The 25241-nt window shown below is 39.7% G+C and overlaps 1 protein-coding gene and 1 long non-coding RNA gene across 3 annotated transcripts in view; both read left to right on the top strand.

The window, feature by feature from the left end:
• Positions 1 to 25241, top strand: part of BORCS5 (BLOC-1 related complex subunit 5) — a 101256-nt gene that overhangs the window by 63421 nt on the left and 12594 nt on the right. For both annotated transcript variants that reach the window (XM_023554399.2, XM_003405654.4), the window contains exon 3: positions 1075 to 1232. In XM_023554399.2, the coding sequence (XP_023410167.1) occupies positions 1075 to 1232 (158 nt within the window). The remainder of the gene's footprint in view (positions 1 to 1074; positions 1233 to 25241) is intronic.
• LOC135231232 (uncharacterized) lies at positions 8810 to 19362 on the top strand. The gene is made up of 2 exons (XR_010321891.1): positions 8810 to 17691; positions 18257 to 19362. It is a non-coding gene; the product is annotated as an uncharacterized LOC135231232 (long non-coding RNA).

Genomic DNA, 25241 nt, shown 5'->3' with positions numbered 1-25241 from the left:
AATGTAAACAAATGCCACTCTTTTCATTTTTTTGTCTTAGAAAATACCTCCATTTTCTTTAAAATATATTTTTATGCAAACATATAAAGGGTTTATTATTATTTTTAAAGATTTACTGCATGTTTTAAAAATGTCTCAAGTAATTTCTAATAAGTGAATAATGATAGATAAAACTACATGAACAAAAGCTCTTGGGGGGAGGGGGTATCCTCAATAATTTTTGAAAGTGTAAAGGGGTCCTGACATGAGTTTGAGAACCATTGGCTTGGCAGAAGGCACCTGACCAAAAGTCAGAAAGCTTGAGTTTTAGTCAAGGTTTTGCTGTGAGACCTCAGGCAAGTCATTTAGCCTCTTTACTTGACTCCTTCCTTTGTAAATACCAATAATTATCCTATTCTACACACCTTAAAGAAAAGATAATTTTATGTGAAAGGACTTGAAAATATAATGTCTTATGCAAATATAAGGGAGTTTAATAGTTATACAACTAAACTGATGTTGAAAGAAAATGTAGAGAATGAGAGTTGCTGGTTTGTTAGCTGATGTTCTGTTTACTTTTTAAATTTTTTCATTTCAGCATATCTTCCTAGCAATTTCCTTGTACAGTTTATTACTTTTTTCTTACTTTTTAAGGTGACCATTTTATTAAAAGAAATTAAGTAAATACCTCTTCCAAAGTTTTTAATCTAGGAGAGATTTATATTCCAGATACCTTTAAATAGTGTCACATAAAAGATGAGTCAGGAATGCTATCTTGGTGAAACTAGTTACTAGCTATGTGACTTTGGGAAAGCTACTTAGCCTCCCTGTGTCGTGGCTTCCTCGTTTCTAAAATGGGGCTAATAATACCTTACTTTCCAGGGCAGCTGTGAGTATGGCAAGTAGTGTACAGGAAGGACTCCGCCAAGTGCTTTGCACTTAATAGATGTTCCATAAATGATCATTGCTATGATTGTCATTAACATATAACAAAAGCGAACTTATTAAACTACTCCTTGATTTACAAGTTTATGAGCAGTAATTTCCATTTCATTTGATTTCTTTTTTTTTTTTTTTCTCTTTTCTGCTTTAAAGGGCTGTTGAGTGGTCAGACTTCCCCAACAAATACCAAATTGGAGAAATTGGATTCTCAGCAGGTGTTGCAGCTCTGCTTGCGATACCAAGACCACCTGCATCAGTGTGCGGAGGCTGTTGCTTTTGATCAGAATGCTTTGGTTAAACGAATCAAAGAGGTAACACTGGGGGGATGTAACCTTGCTGACTCATTATTGTGATTCCCTGTGCCTCCTGAGTCTGTTTTCTCCTGGGCAGTACAGCCAGCGATCCCAGCTTTATGGGAAGTAGTCGTTTTTTAACTAAGACTTGATATGTGTGTTCATTGTTTTGGGAAGATTTTCTTTCTTAGCAGTAAAATGTAATGGTGAGAAGAGTGGTTCCTAGAGCTACACTAATCTGAAGTTTAAGTCCTGATTCACCACTTATTTGCTTGGGCAAGTTACTTAATTTCTCTTTGTCTTAGTTTCCTCACCTGAAAAATGGGGCTAATAATAGGTTGAGTGAAGATTAAATCGCTCACTAAATGTGAGCTATTACTAGTATGTGTAAAGTCCTGCCATACTAATTTGCTCTAGCTAATGTTGTGTCTTAGAATTGGCTTTAGCTGTGTCTGTATATAATTTATATTTTGTTCTCCAGTTAGGTTAGCAATGCTTTGAGAGTGGGAGCCTTAATGTCTCCCTCTATTATATTCTTCACTGTTGTTCGCACATGAAAGGCTCAGTGATTCTTATTGATCGGATGGGATTGATTATGTTTACCTGCCATGCAAAGTTTTTGTGAGGAAAGATGCACTTTGTGAAGGACTTTTTTGTGAGAAAAGAAAGTACTTAGTAAACTATAGAATATAGCACAATAATAAGCATTTAAATGTACTATTGAATGGGGCTACTACATGGCACAGTTCCCAAGGCACCCTCCACATTGTGTTCTATGTGACTGGCACCCCCTGGAGTTGTTTAACAACATGGCCCCACCCTGGTCATTGACTCAAGTGAGAGAAGAAAATGGAGATGAGGAAACACACAAGTAATGGACTGAGAATCATTGCAAATTCGTGATCAGTTGGTAGTAGACAGTACAAAGTACTCGTCAGTTATATTGACAATTTAAATCTACTGACACCTCCAACATTTTAGTATTTATCTTTTACAAAGTATTGTATGCATATGCTCTTCTCTCATGGATTAAATACTATTATTTGGAAGACTGTTAAATATGAGTTTTCATATTGCTTGGCACTGACATGGCTTTTCTACTCTTATAAATGTATTTTATTATAGTAATTATACATTGATTTTATGTGTTAATTTTATACATTTAATCACAGCTCTATGGAGCTTTAATTCCCAAACATGACTGCGTCAGAAACACTTGGGCTTTTGTTTGTTTAAATACAGCATCCTGCTCTTCTCCCAGCATGTCCAGGATGTGGTTTGTGAATCATTATTTTAATAAGCTCACCAAATGATACTGATATCACCTTCCATCAACTAGGATTTATAAACCACTCATCTAAAAGCACTATTTTCCAAAATAAATTCTACAAAACTTGTTGTTGTTGGGTACCATTAAGTCGATTTTGACTCCTGGCGAACCTATGTGAGAGTAGAACTGCCCCATAGGGCTTTTTTGGCTGTAATCTTTACAGAAGCAGATTGTCAGATCTTTCTCCCCAGAGCTGCTGGGTGAGTTCAAACCTCTATCCTTTCAGTTAGCATAGCAGTCAGAAAAGCTTAACGGTGTAACCATTGGCGCCACCAGGGCTCTTGTCTATGAAACTAGTCGTATGTAAAAAACAAAGAAGGTCAAACTTATGCATATTCCATTACCGCTTGGAAAGTCCCAATACACATTGTCACTGTAAAATTTCTGAGGAATTTATGGTAAAGAAAAGCAGCACTTTTCAAACTTATTTGACCTCAAATCCTTTACCTTAGGTAACACCTATAAACATCTCATGGAAGTAGTATTTTTTATAATGTTCTTTGGGAAATGCTGTTGTAGGCATAAGACTGCACCATTTTTTACTACAGTGCTAGAATGCAACTGTGACATTAACTCAGCCAATTTTAGAGTAAATGACTTTTTGATGCTTCTTGTCTTTTTAGAACGACCTCTAATCTATATGTCTTGTAATTTAGGAAAATGTGGTATAAAAAGATTTAAGTGACTAGCTCAGTGTTAAAGAGCTAGGTAAAGTGTTTTGTAGCTGGTAATACCAGACAGAGCTCCTCATATAGCACATTTTCAAACTCCAGAGAAGTGGCTCTTGACCTTGGTTTCATGTTAGAATCACCTTGGACATTTCTTCCTCCACTATTTCACATGTACACTGAAGTAGGAGACAAATACAGTGAATCTTCATGTACTCATTGCTTAGCTGCTATAGTCAACTTGTGAACGCTCTTGTTTCATTCATACCACTCTGCTCACTCCCTGCTGCCCCCCCAACTGATTTAATTTTAGTAAATTCTAGACATAGCACTTCAGTCATAAATATTTTAGCAGGTGATTTTGTAAGTAAAGGACTCTTTTAGAAAAAAGTTTTAATTTGAATTAATTTTAAATTTAGGGAAAAATTACAAAAATAATAGAGAGTTCCTGTATATCCACTGTCTGAGGCTGGGTTCTTTAGAGAAGCAAAACCAGTGAAGTGTATATATATTTATATAGAGAGAGATTTATCTCAAGGAAATGGCTCACATAGTTGTAGAGGCTGGCAAGTCCCAAGTCTGTGGGTTAGGCATCAGGCTGGAGGCTTCTCCTGACTCACGTAGCTGCGAGGGCTGATGTACCAAAGATAGGTCAGACGGCAGACCACTGGCTCATGGGCTGCAGGGGCTAACGAATCCCAAATTGCAGGTAAGACGGCAGGCTGCTGGCTCAAGTCCCAAGTACCAGAGGTCAGATGATGATGAGCTGAATGCAGGATCCGGAGTGAGCACCTGGCCGGAACACGCATTTATATACTGGAGCAGGCCACACCCCCAAAGAGCTGTCTTTCAACTGATTGGCTGCTCATAACAGATCTCATCATGGGGTTGATCACATCATTATGTAACTGCCAAATTATATCATAACTGCCAAACCACTGAGAGTCATGGTCCAGCCAAGTTGACACACAACCTTGACCATCACACCCCTCATCCAGCTTCACCTAAAGTTAACAGCTTACATAACCTTAGAACAATGATCAAAACCAGGAAATTAACATTGGTACAGTACTCTAAACTAAGACCTTGTTTGAATTTCATCAGCTTTTCCACTAAACACAACCACAATGCTGTTATCATACTTAAAATATTTAGCAATGATACGTCATTAAGTACAGCTGAGATACTTTTAAGAAAATGCTGATGCCTAGGTCTCACTCCAAACCAATTGGATCAAAATCCTCAAAGAGGGGTGAGAAGAGGGTGGTGGAAGCTGGGCCCAGGTATTTATGAAAATGTCCTAGGTGAGTCTAATATGTAGCCAGGGCTGAGAACTGATGTTCAGGAGCATTCATTTAAAAAAAATTCAACAGATTCTAAAATCCTGTTTCAGGAACTCTGAGATTCTCTTTGAATAGTCAGTAGTTGTTCAGGATTGTTGCAAAACAGAGAACAGTGCCCACAGTTCTGAGCAACACCTTGGTAGCTTTCTTAGGTCAGAGGAGGTGAACACTGTTCTAGGGTTTTCATTGGTGAATTAATGCTTCTGTTGTTAAATGTTAGCAAACTCCTGAAACATACACATCCATCTATGTTCACTTCAAACCTCAGGGTTGGAATTAGTCACTTCCAAATGAATAAATCAGAGGATGTAGTTTTGATCAAACACAAACTCTCTGATATTATTCCAGATGTTTCCTGGAAATTTGGTTAAAAGTGTGAGGAAGTAACATAATGGTATATGTGTTGAAAAGTAGGGGAACTTAACCATGGAGGGTATGTATTAATGGAAGCATAGAAATGGATAAATCAAAAGCCCGTAAAATTACAGTGCCTGTGATCACTTCGAGTGAGTTTTCTGAGTGATCACTTAAGTTTGATCAAAGGGAAATGGCTATACCCATTTCTGGCTCAGATAAGATCAAGGAGTTAGCTAAGCTTTCCTGTTGTTAAATTTGGATGATGGTCTTGAATGAAAAGTTTATGTTTTACAAATTTGTGTATGTCAAAGGAGAGAAGAAGAATGTAGATAGCTTCCTTCATAATCAGAGTGTCTTATAATATGCATTGACCATGAGTTTCCTTAGTGGATATAGGATGACCCCTCAGTCAACCATCCAGCATTGCTGAGCAACTATTGAAGACCTACTTGGTGTGAGGTCCTTTGGGGGTTACAGAGAAAAATGACACAGCTGCTCTCTGAGAGTTTAATCTAGATGAAGGAACGAAGATACAGTATAGGCAGTATAGATGGAGAGTACCCAATTGTGGTTTTATAACTGTAGTTCTGTAAGAATTAAAGATTGGGATACCCTGGAACAGGTGAGGTTTAAGCTCAATCTTAAAGGAAGACCAAGATCTGGAAAATGAACGGCAGGAAAGAGGGAAGCATTGCTGGTTAAGGATCAGCTTGACAAGCAGTCTTGGAAGAAAATTAACATTGGGGCTTCCAGACACAATGAGGACACTAGCTTGACTTCTAGTAAACTTGTTCCAAGCAGTCTTCTCTGTATGAGGAACCACAGAATGAATGTTGGAGTTGGAAGGCTCTTAGAAACTCTGGTCCAGTGCCCTCATTAATCTAGATGCAAGAAATGAAGCCTTGTAGAGAGAGTAAGTGATTTGCCCAGGGTCACAAAGTAAGATAGTGTCTGGAATTATGGTTTTAAAAGTAGATAAAGATCAAAGTAGTTTTTTTTTTTTTTGCAGGTGGCACATTCGAACATGTTTACAGGTTGGGGGGGAAGGGCCAGGAGAGAAGAGATAGAAGATAAAGGAAAAAAAGAGGATTCTTAGAGTGAGGTTTCTGAGAAGGAGAGAGTGTGGGATTCGTTTGGAGAGAAAGGGGGTGCAGGCACGTTTATAAGAGGATAGGCCCCTGATCTGTCACACCTGAGGGAACTGTATTCTCTGTGAAGAAGAGGGAAGATCATTTGTTGAGAGTGGCTTTGGTAATTGGGTAGTACTACAGTTTTAAGTGTTATGTGTCATAAAAAGGTGCAGCTGAGGTAGGAAAACTTGTATTTGTGAATGGTTGGTTCTGAACACAAACTCCAGAGTCACATTGCCTGGGTTCAAATCCTGGCACTGCCTCTAACTAGCTGTGTGAGCTTGGGCAAGTTACTTAATCCTTCTGAGCCTCACTTTCCTCTTCTATTAAATAGAGATTAGAAGAGTATCCACCTCAGAAAGGTTTTTGTGAGGATTAATTGAGTTACTGTATGTAAGGTACCTAGGACCCTGCCTGTCATTTAGTAAGCCCTATAGTGTTTTTTTTTTTTTTAGTGTTAGCTTTTGTTATTGTTTTAAATATAGATAATGACTAAAGGAGAAAGCCTACTTTTATTGCAATGAATTGGTCCAAAGGAAATTTCTTGGTATCAGTAGCAGCTTAAATAATGGCTCATTTTAAGCTCTGCTCTTCATAACCCAAGAATGATAAAGAATTAATGTTTTAAGCCCACTCTAGTTTCCTTCAAACTCTGCATGATTTCTTTCATGCCAGAAATAAGTGATTTTTTAAATTTTTGTACTTAATTTAACTGTTTATTCTACTTGATAGATAGCAAACTAGTGCCTGGGGAATTCTTGAGAAATGTAAAACTTGATGGTGGCAAATGATAGTCTTTGGCTTCTAGGCTGTAAATACATCACTTGTCATTTCTGTGATTTTCTGTGATATCTCATCATTTCTAGTTAAGGACTCAAGTTGGCAGTTGTAGGTCACATCTATCATTAAAATTCGGGTTCACAGACAGGCAGAGCAGAAGGGAACAGGCTTCCTCCCCACATGTGTGCTTTCGCCGGGGCCTGAGGAATGAGGAGAGGGAGGAAGGCAGGTGGCAAATACACAACCCCAGGAAGTTAGAATTGAGACTTTGGAGGTTCCCTAGTCACTGACCTGGATCACTGCTTGAGGGGAATCGTGTTTCCTCCTCACTCTAGTTGCTGTCTGTGGGTAAATATGTTCAGAAGATAGAACCACTAGGTTTATTTTGTTGTAGTTATTACGTGCTTGTATAAAGGCCTTAAGTCTCAGTTCATGATATGATTCTGGTAGTCCATGTGCTTTTCATTCTTTGATGCGTTGATAAGCATGCTGTTTTAGCATAATCCAACACGAAGCATTGAAGGGAGGTTCAGATGAACAGAACTGTAATCCTTAGAAAGCCATGTGATGACACAGGTTTGTAAAGAGACCCTAGCGTTATCTAATTCAGCCGTTTCATTGCACAAATAAGGAAGCCAAGGTCATTTGAGTTTATCTGGAACTTGCCCAGGGTCAATCTGCTAATGACTAGAATGGTACTAGGAGATGAGTCTTCCTGATTGCCAGTCCTCTTTTCCCCGTTACCATGCTATTTAAGATCTACTTCTTTGAAATCATTCATTTCATTGTTAATTATTCCTTTTGTACACAGTAGACGCTCGGTCAGTGTTTGAAGGAATGCACGAGAGCCACCATTCCTGGGCCTGCACCCAGAGCTGGGCAGGAGTTTGTCGACAATACTGTAATGTGTAAGACCTAGCTGGGGCCATTTTCCAAGTGTTTGACCTGACTTCCTGTGCTGTGTTTCTTCCCGTGAGGACAAGAGAAAGGCTGGTTGGGGTTAAATGATTTGCTCATAGTGCTGCACAGAGAATCAGTGTCTGAACTGGAATCAGCATTCACTCGAGCACCTTCAGAAGCCTGGTTAACATGAACTTTTGGCCTGGTGAGACTGTTACCTTGTGCCTGCCACCTGAACCGACTCCCTTTTTGTTTGGTTTTCTTTTTCTAAATTTTCTTTATGTTGGTGTTGTTGAGAATATACACAGCAAAACATATACCAATTTAAAAGTTTCTACATATACAATTTATTGACACTGATTACAATCTTCAAGTTGTACAACCATTCTCATCCTCCTTTTCTGAGTTGTTCCTCCCTTATTAATAAACTCTCTGCCCCCTAAGGTTCCTATCTGAACTTTCTACTTGCTGTTGTCAATTTGATTCCATATAGATAGTTCTTAAAGGAGCATAATGCTCAAGACAGAACTGTTTTACTAGTTAAGCTAAACTGTTACTCAGTTTTAAGATGATTTCAGGGGATATTTTTGGTTTAAGGTTTAAAGATTATCTCAGGGCAATAGTTACAGGGGTTCCTCCACCCTCCATGACTCCAGGAAGCCTAGAGCCCATGAGAATTGTAAATTTTGTTCTGCATTTTCCCCCTTTTGATCAAGATTCTTCTATAGAATCTTTGATCAAAATATTCCATAATGGTAGCCGGGCACCATCCAGTTCTTCTTGTCTCATGGCAAAGGAAGCAGTTGTTTATGGAGGCAATTAGCCACACATTCCACATCCTCGTCTTATCCCTGACTCTCCTTCTTCCTCTGTTGCTCCAGGTGACTAGAGACTAATTGATATGCCTTGGATGGCTGCTTGAAAACTTTTAAGACCCAGGCACTACACAACAAACTAGGAGGCAGATAGAAGCACCAAACACCTTATTAGGACAATTTACTGGGATGTTCCATGAAACCATGACCCTACACTTTCAGATCAAGGAACCAAATCCCATGAGGTGTTTAGTTGTTTTCTTTTTTTTTTTTTTGTCATTGTTGTAAGTATATCTATCACACAACTTTTGCCAATTTAACTTTTTACAGGTGTACAACTTGTTGACAGCAATTAAAATAATTGGATGTTCAGCCCTACCCTTAATCAAAGCAATTTTTCCATCACCATTAACTTCCCTTTTTCTCCTCCTTCCCACCCCTGATAACCACTAATAAACTTTGGTCTCTATACATTTGGCTTTTCTTGTCTTGTTATATAAGTGAAGTCATACAATATTTGTCCTTTTGTGATTGGCTTATTTCGCACAGCATAATGTCTTGAGGCTCCATCCGTAATGTAGCATGTATCATGACTTCATTTCTCCTACTGGCAGAGTAGTATCCCATCGTATATGTGTACCCTATTTTGTTTATCCATTCATCTATTGATGGACATTTAGGTGTTTCACCTTTTGGCTGTTGTGCTGCAATGAACATTGGTGTACAAGTCTCTTTTTGAGTCTCTGCTTTCAGGTCTTTTGGGTACATACCTTGTTGGGTCTACTTGTAGTGTTTTGGTTTTTTGAGGAACCGCCACACTGTTTTCTACAACGGCTGTACCATTTTTCATTCCCACCAGCAATGGATATGGTTTCCCTTACTCTCCTTTAAATGACAAAATTGTTAGATTCCTGTTCTGCTTTTAAACACATTCTGGCATCAGTTGCTGTTTTCTGACCTCAAATTATAAAATAGGTTGGGAGTGCTTATTTTAAAACTACAAGGGCATTGAGATGTTAGGCTTCTTTTTGCTGACATACTGAGGCAAGGCATTTCAAGAAAGCTTTGTGTTTCCTTTCTATCGTACAAGTTACTCTGCTGTAAATTTCAGGTTGAGATCTTACAATATAATTACAGTTTTCCCCTTTCTTGTCCTTTGGGTAACCTTTCTTTGCAGTAAGAAATACAACTGGTCCCTTGGCTGTCAGGAAATACAGATGGGAGATTGAGCTTATTCGGGTTTGTCTAGCTGTAAGGTATGCTGTACAGCGCTTCCTTATGCCTGGCCCCACACTTCCTTTACACCAACACTGTCCTGCCAAAAGACGGAAACCCTGGAGGAGGGCCGAATCTAGTTTATTACTTGCCTGTTGGAAATGTATGGTTGTGTTTTTTGGCGAGGCACAAGCAAAGCCCAGTTATTTGACTGCTCCGAAGTTTAGCTCCATTTATACTCTGGACACTGATACATGTGCATGTGTGAACAGCAGCTTCATTTCCCCCCAGTTTGCCTGCCCTAGAAGTGCTCCTGAGTAGCTGGCCCTGCCAGCTTTCCTAGGACTGGTTGCATATGCCAAGCGTGAGAGTCCCTGTCCTTCTCCCTTCCCCAGCTCACTTCCAGTCTACCAGAGTGAGCAGTGTTAGAGGCCCAGGTAGCCTCCTCTCTTGTGAGGAATGCCAGAGTAACTACAACCTATAAGCTAACAGATAGGCAGTATTAAGGACACATGGGTTATAGAATGGCAACTAGGGCTGGGAAAGGATATTCCATATCCTACATCTCTTTCAGTGAAGAAAACCAAGATATTTTAGCAAATTTGAGCATTGCTGCAATGCCTAGAACAATGCCTGACACACAGCAGGCATTTAATAAATGTTTGTTAAATGAACAACTGATTATATTCTTTGGTTATTTCAGTATCTTTGTCCTAGTGACGGACAAGCTTTCTCATTTTACTGGAGAGAATAAAGACTATGAGAGTTGTATTAGGTATGATAAGCTAGACTGTAGCTATATATAGACTAAAAAATGTGCAATGACTCAAATACAACAGAAGTTTATTTCTTGCTCATGTTCAAGGTGGATGTTTCTTTTTAGCAGGTGACTCTTCTCCATCAAGTGATTCAGGGATTCAGCTTCTCCCATCTCGTGGTTCTGTCAGACCCAAAATCCTCATCAATGATAACATCCAGTTGGCTGAAAGGGAAAGAGGATGGAATAGCTCATATGGAAGGTTCTTATGGACCAAACCTATAAGTGTCACACATCACTTTGGCTAGAACTCAGCCATATTGACACAACTAACTCCAAAGGGGGATGGGAAATGTAGTCTATATGTGTGCCCTAGTTTGTACTAAATTTTGAGCAACATTTTGAACACCCGTGTCATCTTTGAACTTAAATTATTCAAATGCATCTGTAGCCTCTTGTGAAATTCCGAAGGGTTGGTGCAAGGTTCCGTAGTAAATTTCACTTCGTTTAAGTCCTCCTATCAATGAAAAACAAAGTGATATTAGGAAAAGACATGCTGCTAATGTTGAGTGAAAAAACTACAGTATTATTTAGTATGATCTCAACTATATTAAATACCCTTAAAAATGATTAGAAGGAAACAATATGACAATTGTGCTTGCCCTTTAGAGATGAGATTATTATAACTGGAACGTGTATTTTCTTTCTTCTTCCAAATTGGAGATACTGTTTTTTTTTTTTTTCTTCACAATACATGAGCCTTATAAAGGTTCTGTCCCTGCCTGTAGATTTTTTTTTAACCACTGAGATAAGAGTATGCCCTTCAGAACTTCGTAGCCATATGCATCTACATGTCCACTTCATTTATTAACTTACTCAGCTCTGTGCCAGGCTCTGTTCTAAATGTTAAGGATATATCACTGAACAAAACAGAGAAAAATCCCTCCTTCATGGCCCTTATGTTCCACTGAGGAAATGCAATAAATTAGGTAAAAAGTAAAATATATAGCATGTAAGATGGTGATAAGTGCCAAGGATGAAAAATAAAGCAAGAAAGGGGATATGAAATGTCATTGGGTGGAAATCTTGAAGGCCTTACTGAGAAAGGAACTTCTTATTTAATGATCTCCTGGCTAGTACAGAACTAGCCAGGAGACTCCTCCTCATAACTCTGTGCCTAACATTTATCAATTTTTTTGGCCAATAACTATCACAATACCATAGTTACTGTGTTACTATGTTAACATAGTTAGTAATGAATTAACTATTCATTTTTAACAATCTGCTCATTGTCATACTTATCTGGACACTCTGAACTGGAGTCTTATTTGCTATCTGTGTTGTTAGTTGGGAGAACACTTGCAAGTCTATACTCCCTTTAAAAACATCTCTAATTTTCTTAGGTCTCAAGGATTCCCAAAGGATTTCTCCAGGATGTGTCCCTTAATTTTGAGGCAACCGTTAACTTTCTCCTGCCCATACGGACAAACTATGATATCTTAAGACTTAACCAACACCATGGCATCAGTCCACAGTTCTCATTGTGCACATGAGCACTCATCAGTTGCCTAAGGCCATCTTGAACCATTACTAGAAATTGCCCGTGTAGAAAGTTAAGGGGACAGCCAATCTGCAGCCCAGAGCAGGTGGGATAATGAGTGGGAAGTGCTCTGCAGGGCTATAAGGAGCTGTGCAAATGAAAGGATTATTTTTTGGAGTAAAAATCATGTATTTCAAAGGCAGCAAGACCAACAGGAAGGCAATGCAGGCTATCATGCGTTCTATACAAGTAGGAACTTGAGCAGCATAGTTACAGCATAGTTTCAGTAATGGTTTTTTTCCTGTATTCCAAAGTACCTCAGCCTCTTTCCCTCCTCATCTGGAAGTTTAAGACTTCTTTTTTTCACCTTGCTGAGACTTAGATTCTCTGTAATCAGCCACTCACCTGCATTTTCTGCTTATACTAGTCATAGTTGTGTTCTCGAAAATCCACTAACCTCAGACTGCTCTGTGGTCCCTACTCATACTCTGTGTCTCTGGCAGTGCTCCTTCTTGCTAGATGTCATCCCAACTTTGCCTGATGACTGCTCTAGTCCCATTGAAGCACAGCTCAAAGGCCAACAGCCTTTATAGATAAAGTATTCCCAGTTCCCTCGGTCGGAGGAATCTCCCTCCTCACTTCTCCCTGGTTCTCAGTAAATGTTTACTGGATGTATTTATTGAGTTGTCACCTCATTTCTCCACATGCGTAGTGATATGGGCCTCTTGACTGTGAAACAGGTTCTCACGTGTCAGGAGAGGTTGTCCAGCATTGCGTTTAGGAGCCCAGGCTCTGGCATCAACTGCTAGATCTAGCAAATTGTTACGTTACCATCGTTATCCTTGCTGCCATCAACATTATCATCCATCATCGTCCCATGTTCGGTACCTATGGTTTCTGTCTTCAGACAAGGGTGGAGGATTTTAGCTGTAAAGTAACACTTCCACACAACCTTCAAGGTCTGTTTTCTGCTTCGTGTCAAAAAAAAAAGTTGTGTTCATGGATAGTTTGGTTGCATAAAGGTGATTATTATAGAGTGCGTACTTACCCCGGTTCCACATTGTTTAGTCACCTTAGCCCAGGTTTCAAAGTACTCAGTATGTCACTTAAGTCACACTTACTTTACTTCCTTTTAATCCTAGGTAGTGGAAAGAAAGGTCCAGATTACTGGCATGGCTCCCAGATTTTCTTCAGCCTCCATTCACTCCACCTACTGACATGGCTTCTTCAACTCCTCCCCTAATGTAGTAGAAATAGCATTTTAGCTGTCTTTTTTTACATGTTTACCATGTACCAGGTCTAGAATAGGCATTTCACATACATTATCATTGACATATGACAGATAAAGAAACTGAGGTTCAAAGACCTGGAAGGTAATTTTCTTTTTTTATTTTATTGTGCTTTAGGGGAAAGTTTACAATACAAATTAATTTCTCATTCAAAAATTTATACACACACTATTTTGTGACATTGGTTGCAATTCTCACGATGTGTCAGCACTCTCCCCATTTCCACCCCAAGTTCCCCGTGTCCATTCATCCAGTTTTCCTGTCCCTTCCTGCCTTCTCGTCTTTGCTTTTGGGCAGGTGTTACCAATTTGGTCTTGTGTACTTGATTGAGCTAAGGAACATGTTTCTCACGTGTGCTATTGTTTTATAGGCCCGTCTAATCTTTGGCTGAAAGGTGGACTTGGGGAGCAGCTTCAGTTCTGAGTTAGCAGGGTGTCCGAGGGCCATAGTCTCGGGGGTTCTTCCAGTCTCTGTCAGACCAGAAAGCTTGGGGGTTTTTTTTGTTGTTGTTAATTTGAGTTTTGTTCTACATTTTTCTCCAGCTCTGTCTTGGACCCTCTATTGTGATCTGTTAGAGCAGTCGGTGGTGGTAGCCGGGCACCATTTGTTCTTCCGTAAAGTCCATGTTCTTTAAGCCCTCTACATCATTTTTCAGAAGGTTTGAAAATTCAGTGTTAGTACTTCTGCTCCAAGAACAGAATTCCCAAATCAGGATTATCTAGCCCTGGATAGCGTGCTGATATTTAAAAGACTCACCAGAGACTAATTTATAATTATGTCAGCTTAATAATTTACCTTAAGTGATGAACCTTATAAATAGAATACTTGATCTGGAAGATTCAAGTTTCTGCAAAATAGATTGTCTTCAGACAGCAAAGCAGTTAGCAGAAGATTCTCTGATCAGCATAGGGAAATATTGTTTTACATTATTACAGTCCTTTTTTTTTTTTATTGTACTTTAGATGAAGGTTTACAGAACAAACTAGCTTCTCCTTAAACATTTAGTACACATATTGTTTTATGACATTGGTTAACAACCCCACGACACGTCAACACCCCCTTCTCGACCTTGGGTTCTGTATTACCAGCTCTCCTGTTCCCTCCTGCCTCCTAGTCCCTGCCCCTGGGCTGGTGTGCCCCTTTGGTCTCGTTTTGTTTTATGGGCCTGTCTAATCTTTGGCTGAAGGATAAACTCAGGAGTGACTTCATTACTGAGCAGAAAGGGTTTCTGGGGGCCATACTCTTCGGGGTTTCTCCAGTCTGTCAGGCCAGTGAGTCTGGTCTTTTTTTCTGAGTTAGAATTTTGTTCTACATTTTTCTCCAGCTTTGTCCGGAACCCTTTATTGTGATTCCTGTCAGAGCAGTCAGTGGTGGTAGCTGGGCACCATCTAGTTGTACTAGACCCAGTCTGGTGGAATGCCATCGTAGTTGTGATACGTAGGTCCTTTGGACTAATCTTTCCCTTATATCTTTAGTTTTCTTTGTTCTCCCTTGCTCCCAAAGGGGTGAGACCCTAAAAGGTAATTTGTTTAAAGGTTCAGAGGTGTTGTAATGGTAGAGCTGGGACACAAACCCAGATCTGTAACCCGTACTCAGACTCCAGAGCCCATGCTTTTTCTCCTGTTCTTTTTGCTTTCCCTTCAATTCTTTATCTAAAAACATTTTACTTCCCGGTTCCTGTCCTTGGACTAAAGTCACTTTCCCTGACCCAGTATTCCTTTAGAATATTCCTTTAATAGCTTCACAAGTACACTTTTACATTTCAGAAGCAATCCTTATAGCATGCAGTGCCACTTAAAAAAATATAACCCTGAAGACCCCACATTTACATCTTTAAAGTGATAACTCTGCCAACTTCCAGGGCATCTTTTCCACACTCCTGATCACTTTTTTGAAAAAAGAGCTTTTTACTGGTGTGTCAGAGGACTGTAGTAGCAATTAAGGTTGACAAAGGGGCATAGTCAGGAAGGCCAAAGTGGGGACTAGTGCTGAGGGGCTTTGTACACCCCCCACTCCTCCCTGCCACTCCTTCCCCGTCCCTCACCCCCGTGCCCAGAGGTGTCTTTAATCAGTCTGTGAGAAGAGCTGGATGCTGGGCCTGTTGCAGAACAGAGACATTTCGAGGAGGAGGCTAAAGGTCTTCTAAGATGTTTACGTGCCCTAAACTGTTGCCTTCCATGGAGTCTAGGGAAACTCTCTCAAGGAAGAAGGAGGAGTTAGGGTTTCTTCCCTCAGACTTGTGTTTTTTATCTCTGGTCATCTTTTCTTTTCCTGTTTGCTGCCTTCCAGTGCCACTTTCCAGCCCTTTTTGGGGCCAAGGGCCAGGGGCCAGGAAGGGTGATCTGCCCGATTTTAACGTGTTTAAGGAGCCCTGTGGCGCAGTGGCTAAGCACTCAGCTGCTAACCAAAAAGTTGGCAGTTTTAAGCCACCAGCCACTCTGTGGGAGAAAGATGTGGCAGTCTATGTCCATAAAGATTATAGCCTTGGAAACCCTATGGTGCAGTTCTACTCTGTCTTGTAGGGTTGGAACCAGCTTGACCGCAATGGGTTTGGATTTTTGAGGGGCTTAACGTGTTTATGTTTTTGGAACTGCTTAAAAGTTTGGGGATCTCTTCCCTGCCTTCCTGCCTAGACATACGATTATGGGTAAGAAGGCATAAGGGGAAGTTGAGCAAGTCATAAAAACAAAGTGATGCAATTCAAATTTCTGAGGCCCTGGTGTCTCTGGATTCTCTTGATGACTCAAATAAAATTTGTTTCTTTACTGAGACATTTAGATACGTCGTTTGAACAAAGGAAAGGATCTCTTCAAAATGTCCAAGATGTGGTAATCGATGCCATTCAGCCTGTGGTGTAATTAATGAAAACATTGGCAAGAGTCTGCCCATTGTGTGTCCATTGCACAACAGGAAATGGCAGACTAATAATGCGCTGGTGAAGGTTCACGTAACTCCAGAGGGAAGTAAGAAGTGCATACAGTTTTGACGATAACCTTCTAACTGCAGATCTAGGCTCACCTGGGCAGATTCCTGTTCCTAATGGGTATGGAGATATTTGTTTGATTTGATTTTGTCATTTGGTTTTGGCAACGTCAGGTAACGGTAGATTTCTGTTTTCCTTATAAACAGAAATTGTGTCTTGAAAAACTGTTTTCAGTCACAGTTCTCAGCAACAATTATAATTTGTTGGATAAGGTAGAACTAATGATGGAAAAGGAACTGTTATCATCAGGAAAGAGTTGATTCAGACAGCTGACAGTAACATGGTGTGGTGGACCTTGGAACCAGGAGATCTGGGTTCCAGTTCTGGCTCTGTCAGTACCAGCTTTGTGAGCCTAGGCAGACTGCTCTACCTTTCTGACCAGTCTTCATCTGTAAAATGAGGGGAGTGAGATTAAAAGATCTCTCAGGACTCTGTCAGTGGAACAATTCTATGTTCTAAGCACCCGATGATGTCAAGGATTGTGAAATGCTTGTTCAGGTAAAATGTCAGAGTACAAAGTATACAAACAGACTTTGCCAGTGAAAATAGATTCATCTGCTGACAAATAATTTATTCCTTTAGACTCCTCTCAGTTTTGTTTTGTAAATGTCCATGTTTTGTCAGGTAATTTGTTACTGTTTTCACTATTAGCAAAATCAATATTGGTGGTTAAATTAGAAACATAAGTGTTCTATTCCTTTTGAAAACTAAAAGTTACCATTTAAATTAATCTGTTAAGGATTTAGAAAAGCTATTGAGCACATTGCTCCACATGGTCTGTATTTAACCGAAATGAATTGACATTTGAATTTGAGTAGCTCTCTAGAAAAGATACACCAAGATTTAGGCAAAAAAAGCATGGATTTGGAGTCCAGCAGACATGGGCTTGAATTCTGGCTTGATTGCTGTAGTTGTATGATCCTGGGCATGATTTGTGATCTCTGAATCCCCAATTCTTCATCTCTAGTATGAGAATGATAATGTTTTCCTTTATAGGATTGTTGTGAGGAATAAAGATGACATATTTTTTTTTATGTCAAGTGCGTAGTACAATGCCTGATGTTTAATAGATACTCAGTAGATATTAGTTATAACTGCACATTAAAATCACTAGGGAATTACTGAATATTATATACTGTGTTCTACCCACGTAATCATCCTAATATGATGGGCATAGGTTACCAAAAGAAATAGTCTCACTGGTATGGAGTTCATATTTTCTTTTTGGTAGAGCATGTGGACTGAGATTTGCTTTTTGTCTGATTTACAGATCAGAGGTGTGCATATGAAAATAACGGATGAGAGTTTATTCTTATAAACTGCCATTGGAAGCTATTGCCTTCAGAAACGGGGTCACTTCAAAATGTCTAGTATGTGATAATCGGTGCCATGCGGTGTAATTAATGAAAACATCTGACCGTTATTTGTCCATTGTACGAGAGAGGCGTCCCACAGAGAGAAGATTCCCACAGAGAACCCCCAAATCCTCTGTGGGAATAGTGGTCTGGTGGGGGCCAGGGAGCTAGATAACTCATAGTTGACCCTGAGTATAGTTTGTAGTAGCCTAGCACACCCCAACCTTTATAAACTATCTGAATTCCTACTTGGGGTCAACTGATGAAGGTATGGTAGGGATAGAAGATGGAGGGTGGGTTAGAATGTGCCTAATTTTAATTGGTGGTAAAAGGGCATTCTACTCCCTGAAGTGGAGACAGCTAATAATGAGTCAAAGACAAAATCAGGAGGTAGCTAATGTATGAAAGCTAGGGCAACTAAACAGAAGCACCTCGTTCTTAGAGTGGAAGAAAAATCTTACAGAAGAAGATGCTACAGTCGGAAGTAAGGTTAAGAGTGTGGCCAATATGGGGTCAGTTTAAGAACAAATAAGGAATGTTCCAAGTGATTACTGAGAACACTGTTTTGACATATCCACAGCTTGCCGTTTAAGTTATTTGGATGCATGATGTTGCTAATGTAAAGATTCAGGATTGGAATGAACACAGCTTTTTACCTTGGACTATTCCTCCGGTGTCAAGAAGAGTTCCGAGACCAAGTTGGGCTTATGCAGCAGCCATGATGGGTTCTGATATCTGTCACAGGTGTGGAGGAAGGAAGTAAAAGTAATTGAGTATATTTAGTTATTTAATTATTTTTGGAAACTGAGGTATAATTCACATACCATAAAACTACCCCTTTAAAGTTTACAATTCAGTGGATTTTAGTACATTCACAAGGTTGTACAACCACCACCAGCATCCAATTCTAGAATATTTTCATTACCGCAAAAAAGAAACCCCTTACTCATTAACAGTCACTCCCCACTCTCTCCTTCCTCCAGCTTCTACCTATTTTTTGTCTCTTTGGATTGATTGGCCTATTCTGGACATCTCATATATATGGAATTACAATATGTATGTAACCTTTTATGTCTGACTTCTTTCACTTAGCATAATGTTTTCAGGGTTCATCTAGGTTGTAGCATTTATCAATACTTCATTTTTATGGCTCAGTGATATTCTGTTGTATGAATAATACCACATTTTGTTTATCCATTCTTCAGTTGATTGGCATTGGGATTGTTTTCACTTCTGGCTGTGAACATCATATAGAAATGATATGCACGTCATTTTTGTGTGTACATATGTTTTCAGTTCTCTTGGGTATATACCCAAGGGCTGTTATGCATTGAATTGTGTCCCCCAGAAATATGTGTTGTAAATCCTAACCTCTGTGCCTGTGGTGGAGCCCTGGTGATGCAGTGGTTAAAGAGCTCAACTGCTAACAAAAGGTCGACAGCTCACATCTACCAGCCGCTCCTTGGAAACCCTGTGGGTCAGTTCTGCTCCGCCCTATAGGGTCACTGTGAGTCCGACTCAAGGACAACAGGGTAGGACTGTGGTTTTAATACCATTTGGGAATGAGTTGTCTCTGTTATGTTAATGAGACAGAATTAGTGTAGGGTGTGTTTTGAGTCAATCTCTTTTGAGATATAAAAGCAATTAAATAAGCAAGCAGAAAAGCAGAGATGGGGGAAGAGAGATGGCAAGCCACGTGAAGATTGCCCAGGAGCAGAAGCTCAAAAGAGACAAGGACCTTTCTCTAGAGCCGGCAGAGAGAGAAAGCCTTCCCCTAGATCTGGCACCCTGAATTTGGACTTCTAGCCTCCCAAACTGTGAGAAAATAAATTTCTGTTTGTTAAAGTCGTCCACTTACGGTATTTCTGTTAGAGCAGCCCTAGATAACTAAAATACTCGGTTTAATATTTTGAGGAACTGCCGAACTGTCTTCCACAGTGGCTGTGCCATTTTACGTATCAGGAATATGTGAGAACTCAAGTTTCCCCACATCCTCACCAACACTTTTTACTGTCTGTCTGTTGATGTTAGTCATCCCAGTGAGTGTGAAATAGTATCTTAACTGTGGTTTTGATTCGCATTTCCCAATTGACTCAGCGGCAGTGGGTTTTAGCGACTAATGATGTTGAACATATTTTTTCATGTGCTTGTTGGCCATTCGTATATCATCTTTGGACAAATGACATGAGCTCCATTTGCAATGGCAGATTTTGCCCTTGGGACAATACTAATTTATATAGCTAACTGCTCTCTAGTTAGGAAAATTGGTAATTCTAAGCTCCAAAAACTTATGAGAAGGGTGGCTATTAAAGCTTTATGTAAAACATTGCAGCAGTTTTGTTTGAATGTGATCATATAATTTGGGAATTTCTTAGTTTTATTTTAGTACCAGGGCGGGGCAGGGGGGGAATCTTCAAGCATATTTGGCCATTCAGTGAAATTTGTTATAATAGTATAGTCTTACATTTTTATAGCTTTGTTCACTTTTTAAATCACTCTTAAATTTCATCTCATTTATAATCTTCATAGCACTGTGTGAAATGTGATGGACAGGTGTTATTCTCCCCATTTTTAGTAAGTAGATGTTGAAACTCAGTTTGCAATTAGTGCAAGGTCACAAAACTAGTAGGATTTAAATTCAAGCTGTCTGACTTCTGTCTTTTATATGGTTATGAATTATTATCCATGTCAAGGATTTGGGGAGTGGGCCTGCACTGCTAAAAATCAGTAATATGCCTGTCTTCAGATGTTCGTTCATCTCAGGGCATGGTCAAGTCTCAGAAGATTGTTATTGACCTCAGAATTCGTTATCTGGATAACTAAAAACAGGATGAATGGTCATATTCATTCTCCTCTTTAGCTAGTAATGAAAGAATAACCTTATAATAGAAGAGCAGAATTATAATATATCACTATGGGTTGATGACATTTAGGGCACTGATGGATGTCCGTCCAAAGGTAGAACAAGGCTCTGGGGGAGAGTTTGGAACTATGAGAAGGGAATCAGGGCAGCTCTTAGTTAGGTGCCTCTTCCCATCGTAGCCTCCTCCCCACTCCATATTCCTAAACTGACTTCTGTGGGAAACAGGAATTTAAATGTAGGACGAATGCAGAGAAAGGAAAGTATCTTTTTTTTTTCCTTTTGAACCCACAATGTGTCAACATTCTCACCTTCTCAACCTTGGGTTCCCCATTTTCCTGTCCCCTCCTGCCTTCTCTTCCTTGCTTCTGGGCTGGTGTGCCCATTTAGTCTCGTATACATGGTTGAACTTCATGTGTTACTGTTTGTTTTATAGGCCTGTCTAATCTTTGGCTAAAGGATGAACCTCAGAGTGACATCAGTACTGAGTTAAAAGGGTGTCTGGGGGCCATGTTCTTGGGGTTTCTCCAGTCCTGTCAGACCAGTAAATCTGTTTTTTTTGTGTGTGAGAGAGTTTGAATTTTGTCCTACATTTTTCTCTACCCTTGTCCAGGACCCTTTACTGCGATCCTGTTGGAGCTATTGTTGGTGGTAGCCGGACACCATCTAGTTGTGATAGACTCAGGCTGGTGAAGGCTGTGGTAGTTGTGGTCCATTAATCCTTTGGACTGATCCTTCCCTTGTTTGGTTTTCTTCATTGTCTAGGAACCATCTATTGAAACCAAATAAAATCAACCTTGAGACTTAAGTCAACTGAGAGATACTACAATAAAAGCTGAACATTATTTCATAAAGGGAGAAATGAGCAACTTTTTTTTGTACACAGTCTTGATCAAGTCTTTAAAGAATCTTTTTTCTTTTTAACATTTCTTTTAAACTTAAGTAGCTTAGGAATAGCAAAGGCAACAGTAAGCACTTGTCTTTTTTCTTGTTGATCATATAGACTTGAGTTTTGTTATCTGTGGAACACAGTTTACCTACTCGTTTTTCTTTTGACCCAAGATAAAGTTATTAAACTTGCTTTGGACTGTTCTGTACATATCTACAACTTAAGTTTTCAAAATTCACCATGTGCAATATCTTTACAAAGCTCTTATTTGTTATTTCATAAATTGTTTCTAACATAAAACTGTAAATCCTTGTAGTATGTCTCACTTCTTTGAAAAATTTATCTTTATATTACATTAAGTATGGTGCCATATTTTGTAGGATAATTCACCCAACCCAGTATCAAAGTTGTCTATAGTTGGAAGATTTTAAAATACTTATTTTATCAGGAAGTTTTACATAACAAAATTTTTGAAGCCACGTAGTCTTGTTGAGAAGATATAATTTATTAAAGCTCTTGTGATTGCTTTCAAAATGTTTAAGTATGTATGTATATATGTATATACACCTATATGTACATTTATATGTTTATAGCTTACCACTTTGGATAGTGCCAAACCGTGGTGATAGTTACTCATTCTCATGGCTGAACATATAGATCAAAAACACATAAGAAGGACTTGTAGGCAAATAATGACTCAGTTATTACGTGATGTGAAATGTTTCTGTCAGCAAACTTTGAGATGAATAATGTAACTCTGTTGTAAGATTTTTAGTAGTGGAAGTTAAGAACAAAAATAAAACAGGTCAACAAAAAACAATGGTAAATTGTCACCTAAGTGATTGTGTAAGTTTTAAGAATAGTTACATGTAGTAACAATGAGGTATAACCATAAGCTTCCCACCTTTACAACAAAGATACGTGGTGTCTGGATACTCAAAATGTTGTCATGTTTCTTGCCCTCATTTGCTACATTTCCAGTCTGCATGTAAAGAGACACAGTACCCGAGACACACTTTATTTCAGTTGACATATATTTTATCATTTATGGAGCTCTTCTTTTCTGGAGGCTGTGCTACGTATTTTGTACTCGTTGTCTTGTTTAATCTTCACCCCTGTGAGATAGGTACTACCATTATCTCCAATTTGGAGTGAAGAAGCTGAAGCTCAAAGAGGTTGAATAACTGGTTCAAGGTCACAAAGATAATTGTTGTTGTTGGGTTCCATTGAGTCGGTCCCGACTCATAGTGACCCTCTGTACAACAGAACACTGCCGGGTTCTGCCATCCTCACAACTGTTGCTATGCTTGAGCCCATTATTGCAGCCACTGTGTCAGTCCACCTCTTTGAGAGTCTTCCTCTTTTCCGCTGACCCTGTACTTTACCAAGCATGATATCCTACTCCAGGGACTGATCCCTCCTAACAACATGTCCAAAGTATGTAAGACGCAGTCTCGCCATCCTTGCTTCTAAGGAACATTCTGGTTGTACTTCTAAGACAGGTTTGTTCATTCTTTTGGCAGTCCATGGTATATTCAGTATTCTTCGGCAACATCACAATTCAAAGGTGTCAATTCTTCTTCGGTCTTCCTTACTCATTGTTCAGCTTTTACATGCATATGATGCAACTGAAAAAAACATGGCTTGGGTCAGGTGCACCTTAGTCTTTGAGGTGACCTCTTTGCTTTCCAACACTTTAAAGAGGCGCTTTGCAGCAGATTTGCCCAATGCAGTACGTCATTTGATTTCTTGACTGCTGCTCCCATGGCTGTTGATTGTGGATCCAAGTAAAATGAAATCCTTGACAACTTCAGTCTTCTCTCTGTTTATCATGATGTTGCTCATTGGTCCAGTTGTGAGGATTTTTGTTTTCTTTAATGTTGGGGTGCAATCCATACTGAAGGCTGTGGTCTTTGATCTTCATTAGTAAGTGCTTCAAGCCCTTTTCACTTTCAACAGGCAAGGTTGTGTCATCTGCATAACACAGGTTGTTAATGAGTCTTTCTGCAATCCTGATGCCCCGTTCTTCTTCATATAGTCCAGCTTCTTAGATTCAGCATACAGATTGAGTAGCTATGGTGAAAGGATACAACTGTGACTCACACCTTTCCTGACTTTAAACCAATCAGTATCCCCTTGTTCTGTCCGAACAACTGCCTCTTGATCTATGTAAAGGTTCCTCATGAGCACAATTACGTGTTCTGGAATTGGCAACCTTTTGATTAATAGCAGAGCACTTAACCATTGTACGACCAGGACTCCTTACTGGGGATATAGCAGGATGTAAAACATATCAAAATCCTTGCCCTTGTAGACCATTCTAATTAATTTTCTAAAATTGCATAGGTAGAGGATGGCTTTTCAACCTAGGCAATCTGACTCCAGAGCCCACAGCCTTAACCATTGTTTTTTTTTGGCAGATGAATAGGTGGATGACAGCAGTGAGCAAAAACTTTAAAAATATTTCACAAATAGCTTCATCATTGCCCTTTAGCTACAGCTTAAGAGGCTAGGTTACCCTGTTTTAAGGTATATCTTTTTGAATGGCTATGAAGTATTCAGCAAGGGAACCTTAGATCATGTCACAACGCCTCTGTTTAGCAATACAAATGCTTCCCTGTTCAAATCTTCATGGCTAGAAATAGGAAAGGTGAATAAGGATGTGTTCCAGAATGTCAAAAAAGTCAGGTCCTGATTTCGGGATTGCATTAGCTACTGAAGTCAGGGGCAGTGCTGCCTCTAGGGCACAAAGGGCAGGGACACCAGAAAGAAGCATCCCCAGCTTTATTATACTTTTTCAAGTGTTAAAGTCTTACTTGCACCACACTGAGATTTTGTTTGTAGCAGTCAGAAAGGACAGAAAAAGATTTAAAAAGCAGTAACTTCCCATCGTGTGATTCTGCGTTGTTTAGTGCCACACCACGTACCACCAATGGTGCACGTCTCTCACTTAGGAAGTACACAAATAGGAAGGTGCTGGACTTAGGAGATCCTGGGCTCTAGTCCTGGTTCTGTTGCCATCAGACCTCGGAGGTCATGTAACCTCAAGTTTTCTCTTGTGTGGTGTTTTTTCTTTCATGGACTGTAATGGAATTACTTCTTGAAAGATACGGAATAAGCACAATAAACATAAAGTGGCTTTGGACAGAAATGCTCTGGGTACATTAAACATGCGCCCCAGCAGGCGGAAGCATGTAGGGAAGTGTATGCCATTTGAATACCTCACGAAGATGGTTGTAAAAACTGTACTGATAGAGCAGGGGATGGATTGATTACCTAGGGCATTAGACATGATAAGTTAGAGCCTTGGAAGCCATTTCAGATAAACTCCTCAAGTGTCTGTCTAGCCTGGGGTAGAGTAAGTGGTGGGAGCTGGGAACGCCCTTCCCAAATGAAACATAATCACCCAGAAGGCTCTGAATCCTGGAGCAGGCTGTTCAATGAGCTGTGCTGATTCTCAGAGGATTCCAACTGGCTCCTGCATCGCCCCACTGTCTCTCAGGAGGTGGCGCATCTGTAGGTGCTGAATTGAATTTCCTATCCTGAAAAGACTTAATGGTGGACTGACTGTTAGGGAACACTGCCATTTACTGGCTCACCGCCTCCAGAGTGCTGAATGACCGAACAGGGTTGCAGAGAACCTTCTGAAGGTATAAATTATTTCCACATTATTTGGAGTTTCCCGTCCAGATGGATTTTTTTTTCCCCCTCCCCGTGCCTGCCTCCCACCAGCTGCTCTTTTTTCCCCTCTAGGCACATCAGAACAAGTGAGGGAAGAAAGAACAGAAAGACAAGTGCTAGTGTTCTTCCTGACAC

The sequence above is a fragment of the Loxodonta africana genome, chromosome 4 (assembly GCF_030014295.1).
Source record: "Loxodonta africana isolate mLoxAfr1 chromosome 4, mLoxAfr1.hap2, whole genome shotgun sequence".
NCBI classification, from domain to species: Eukaryota; Metazoa; Chordata; class Mammalia; order Proboscidea; family Elephantidae; genus Loxodonta; species Loxodonta africana.
This window is presented reverse-complemented; position numbering and strand designations above follow the sequence as displayed.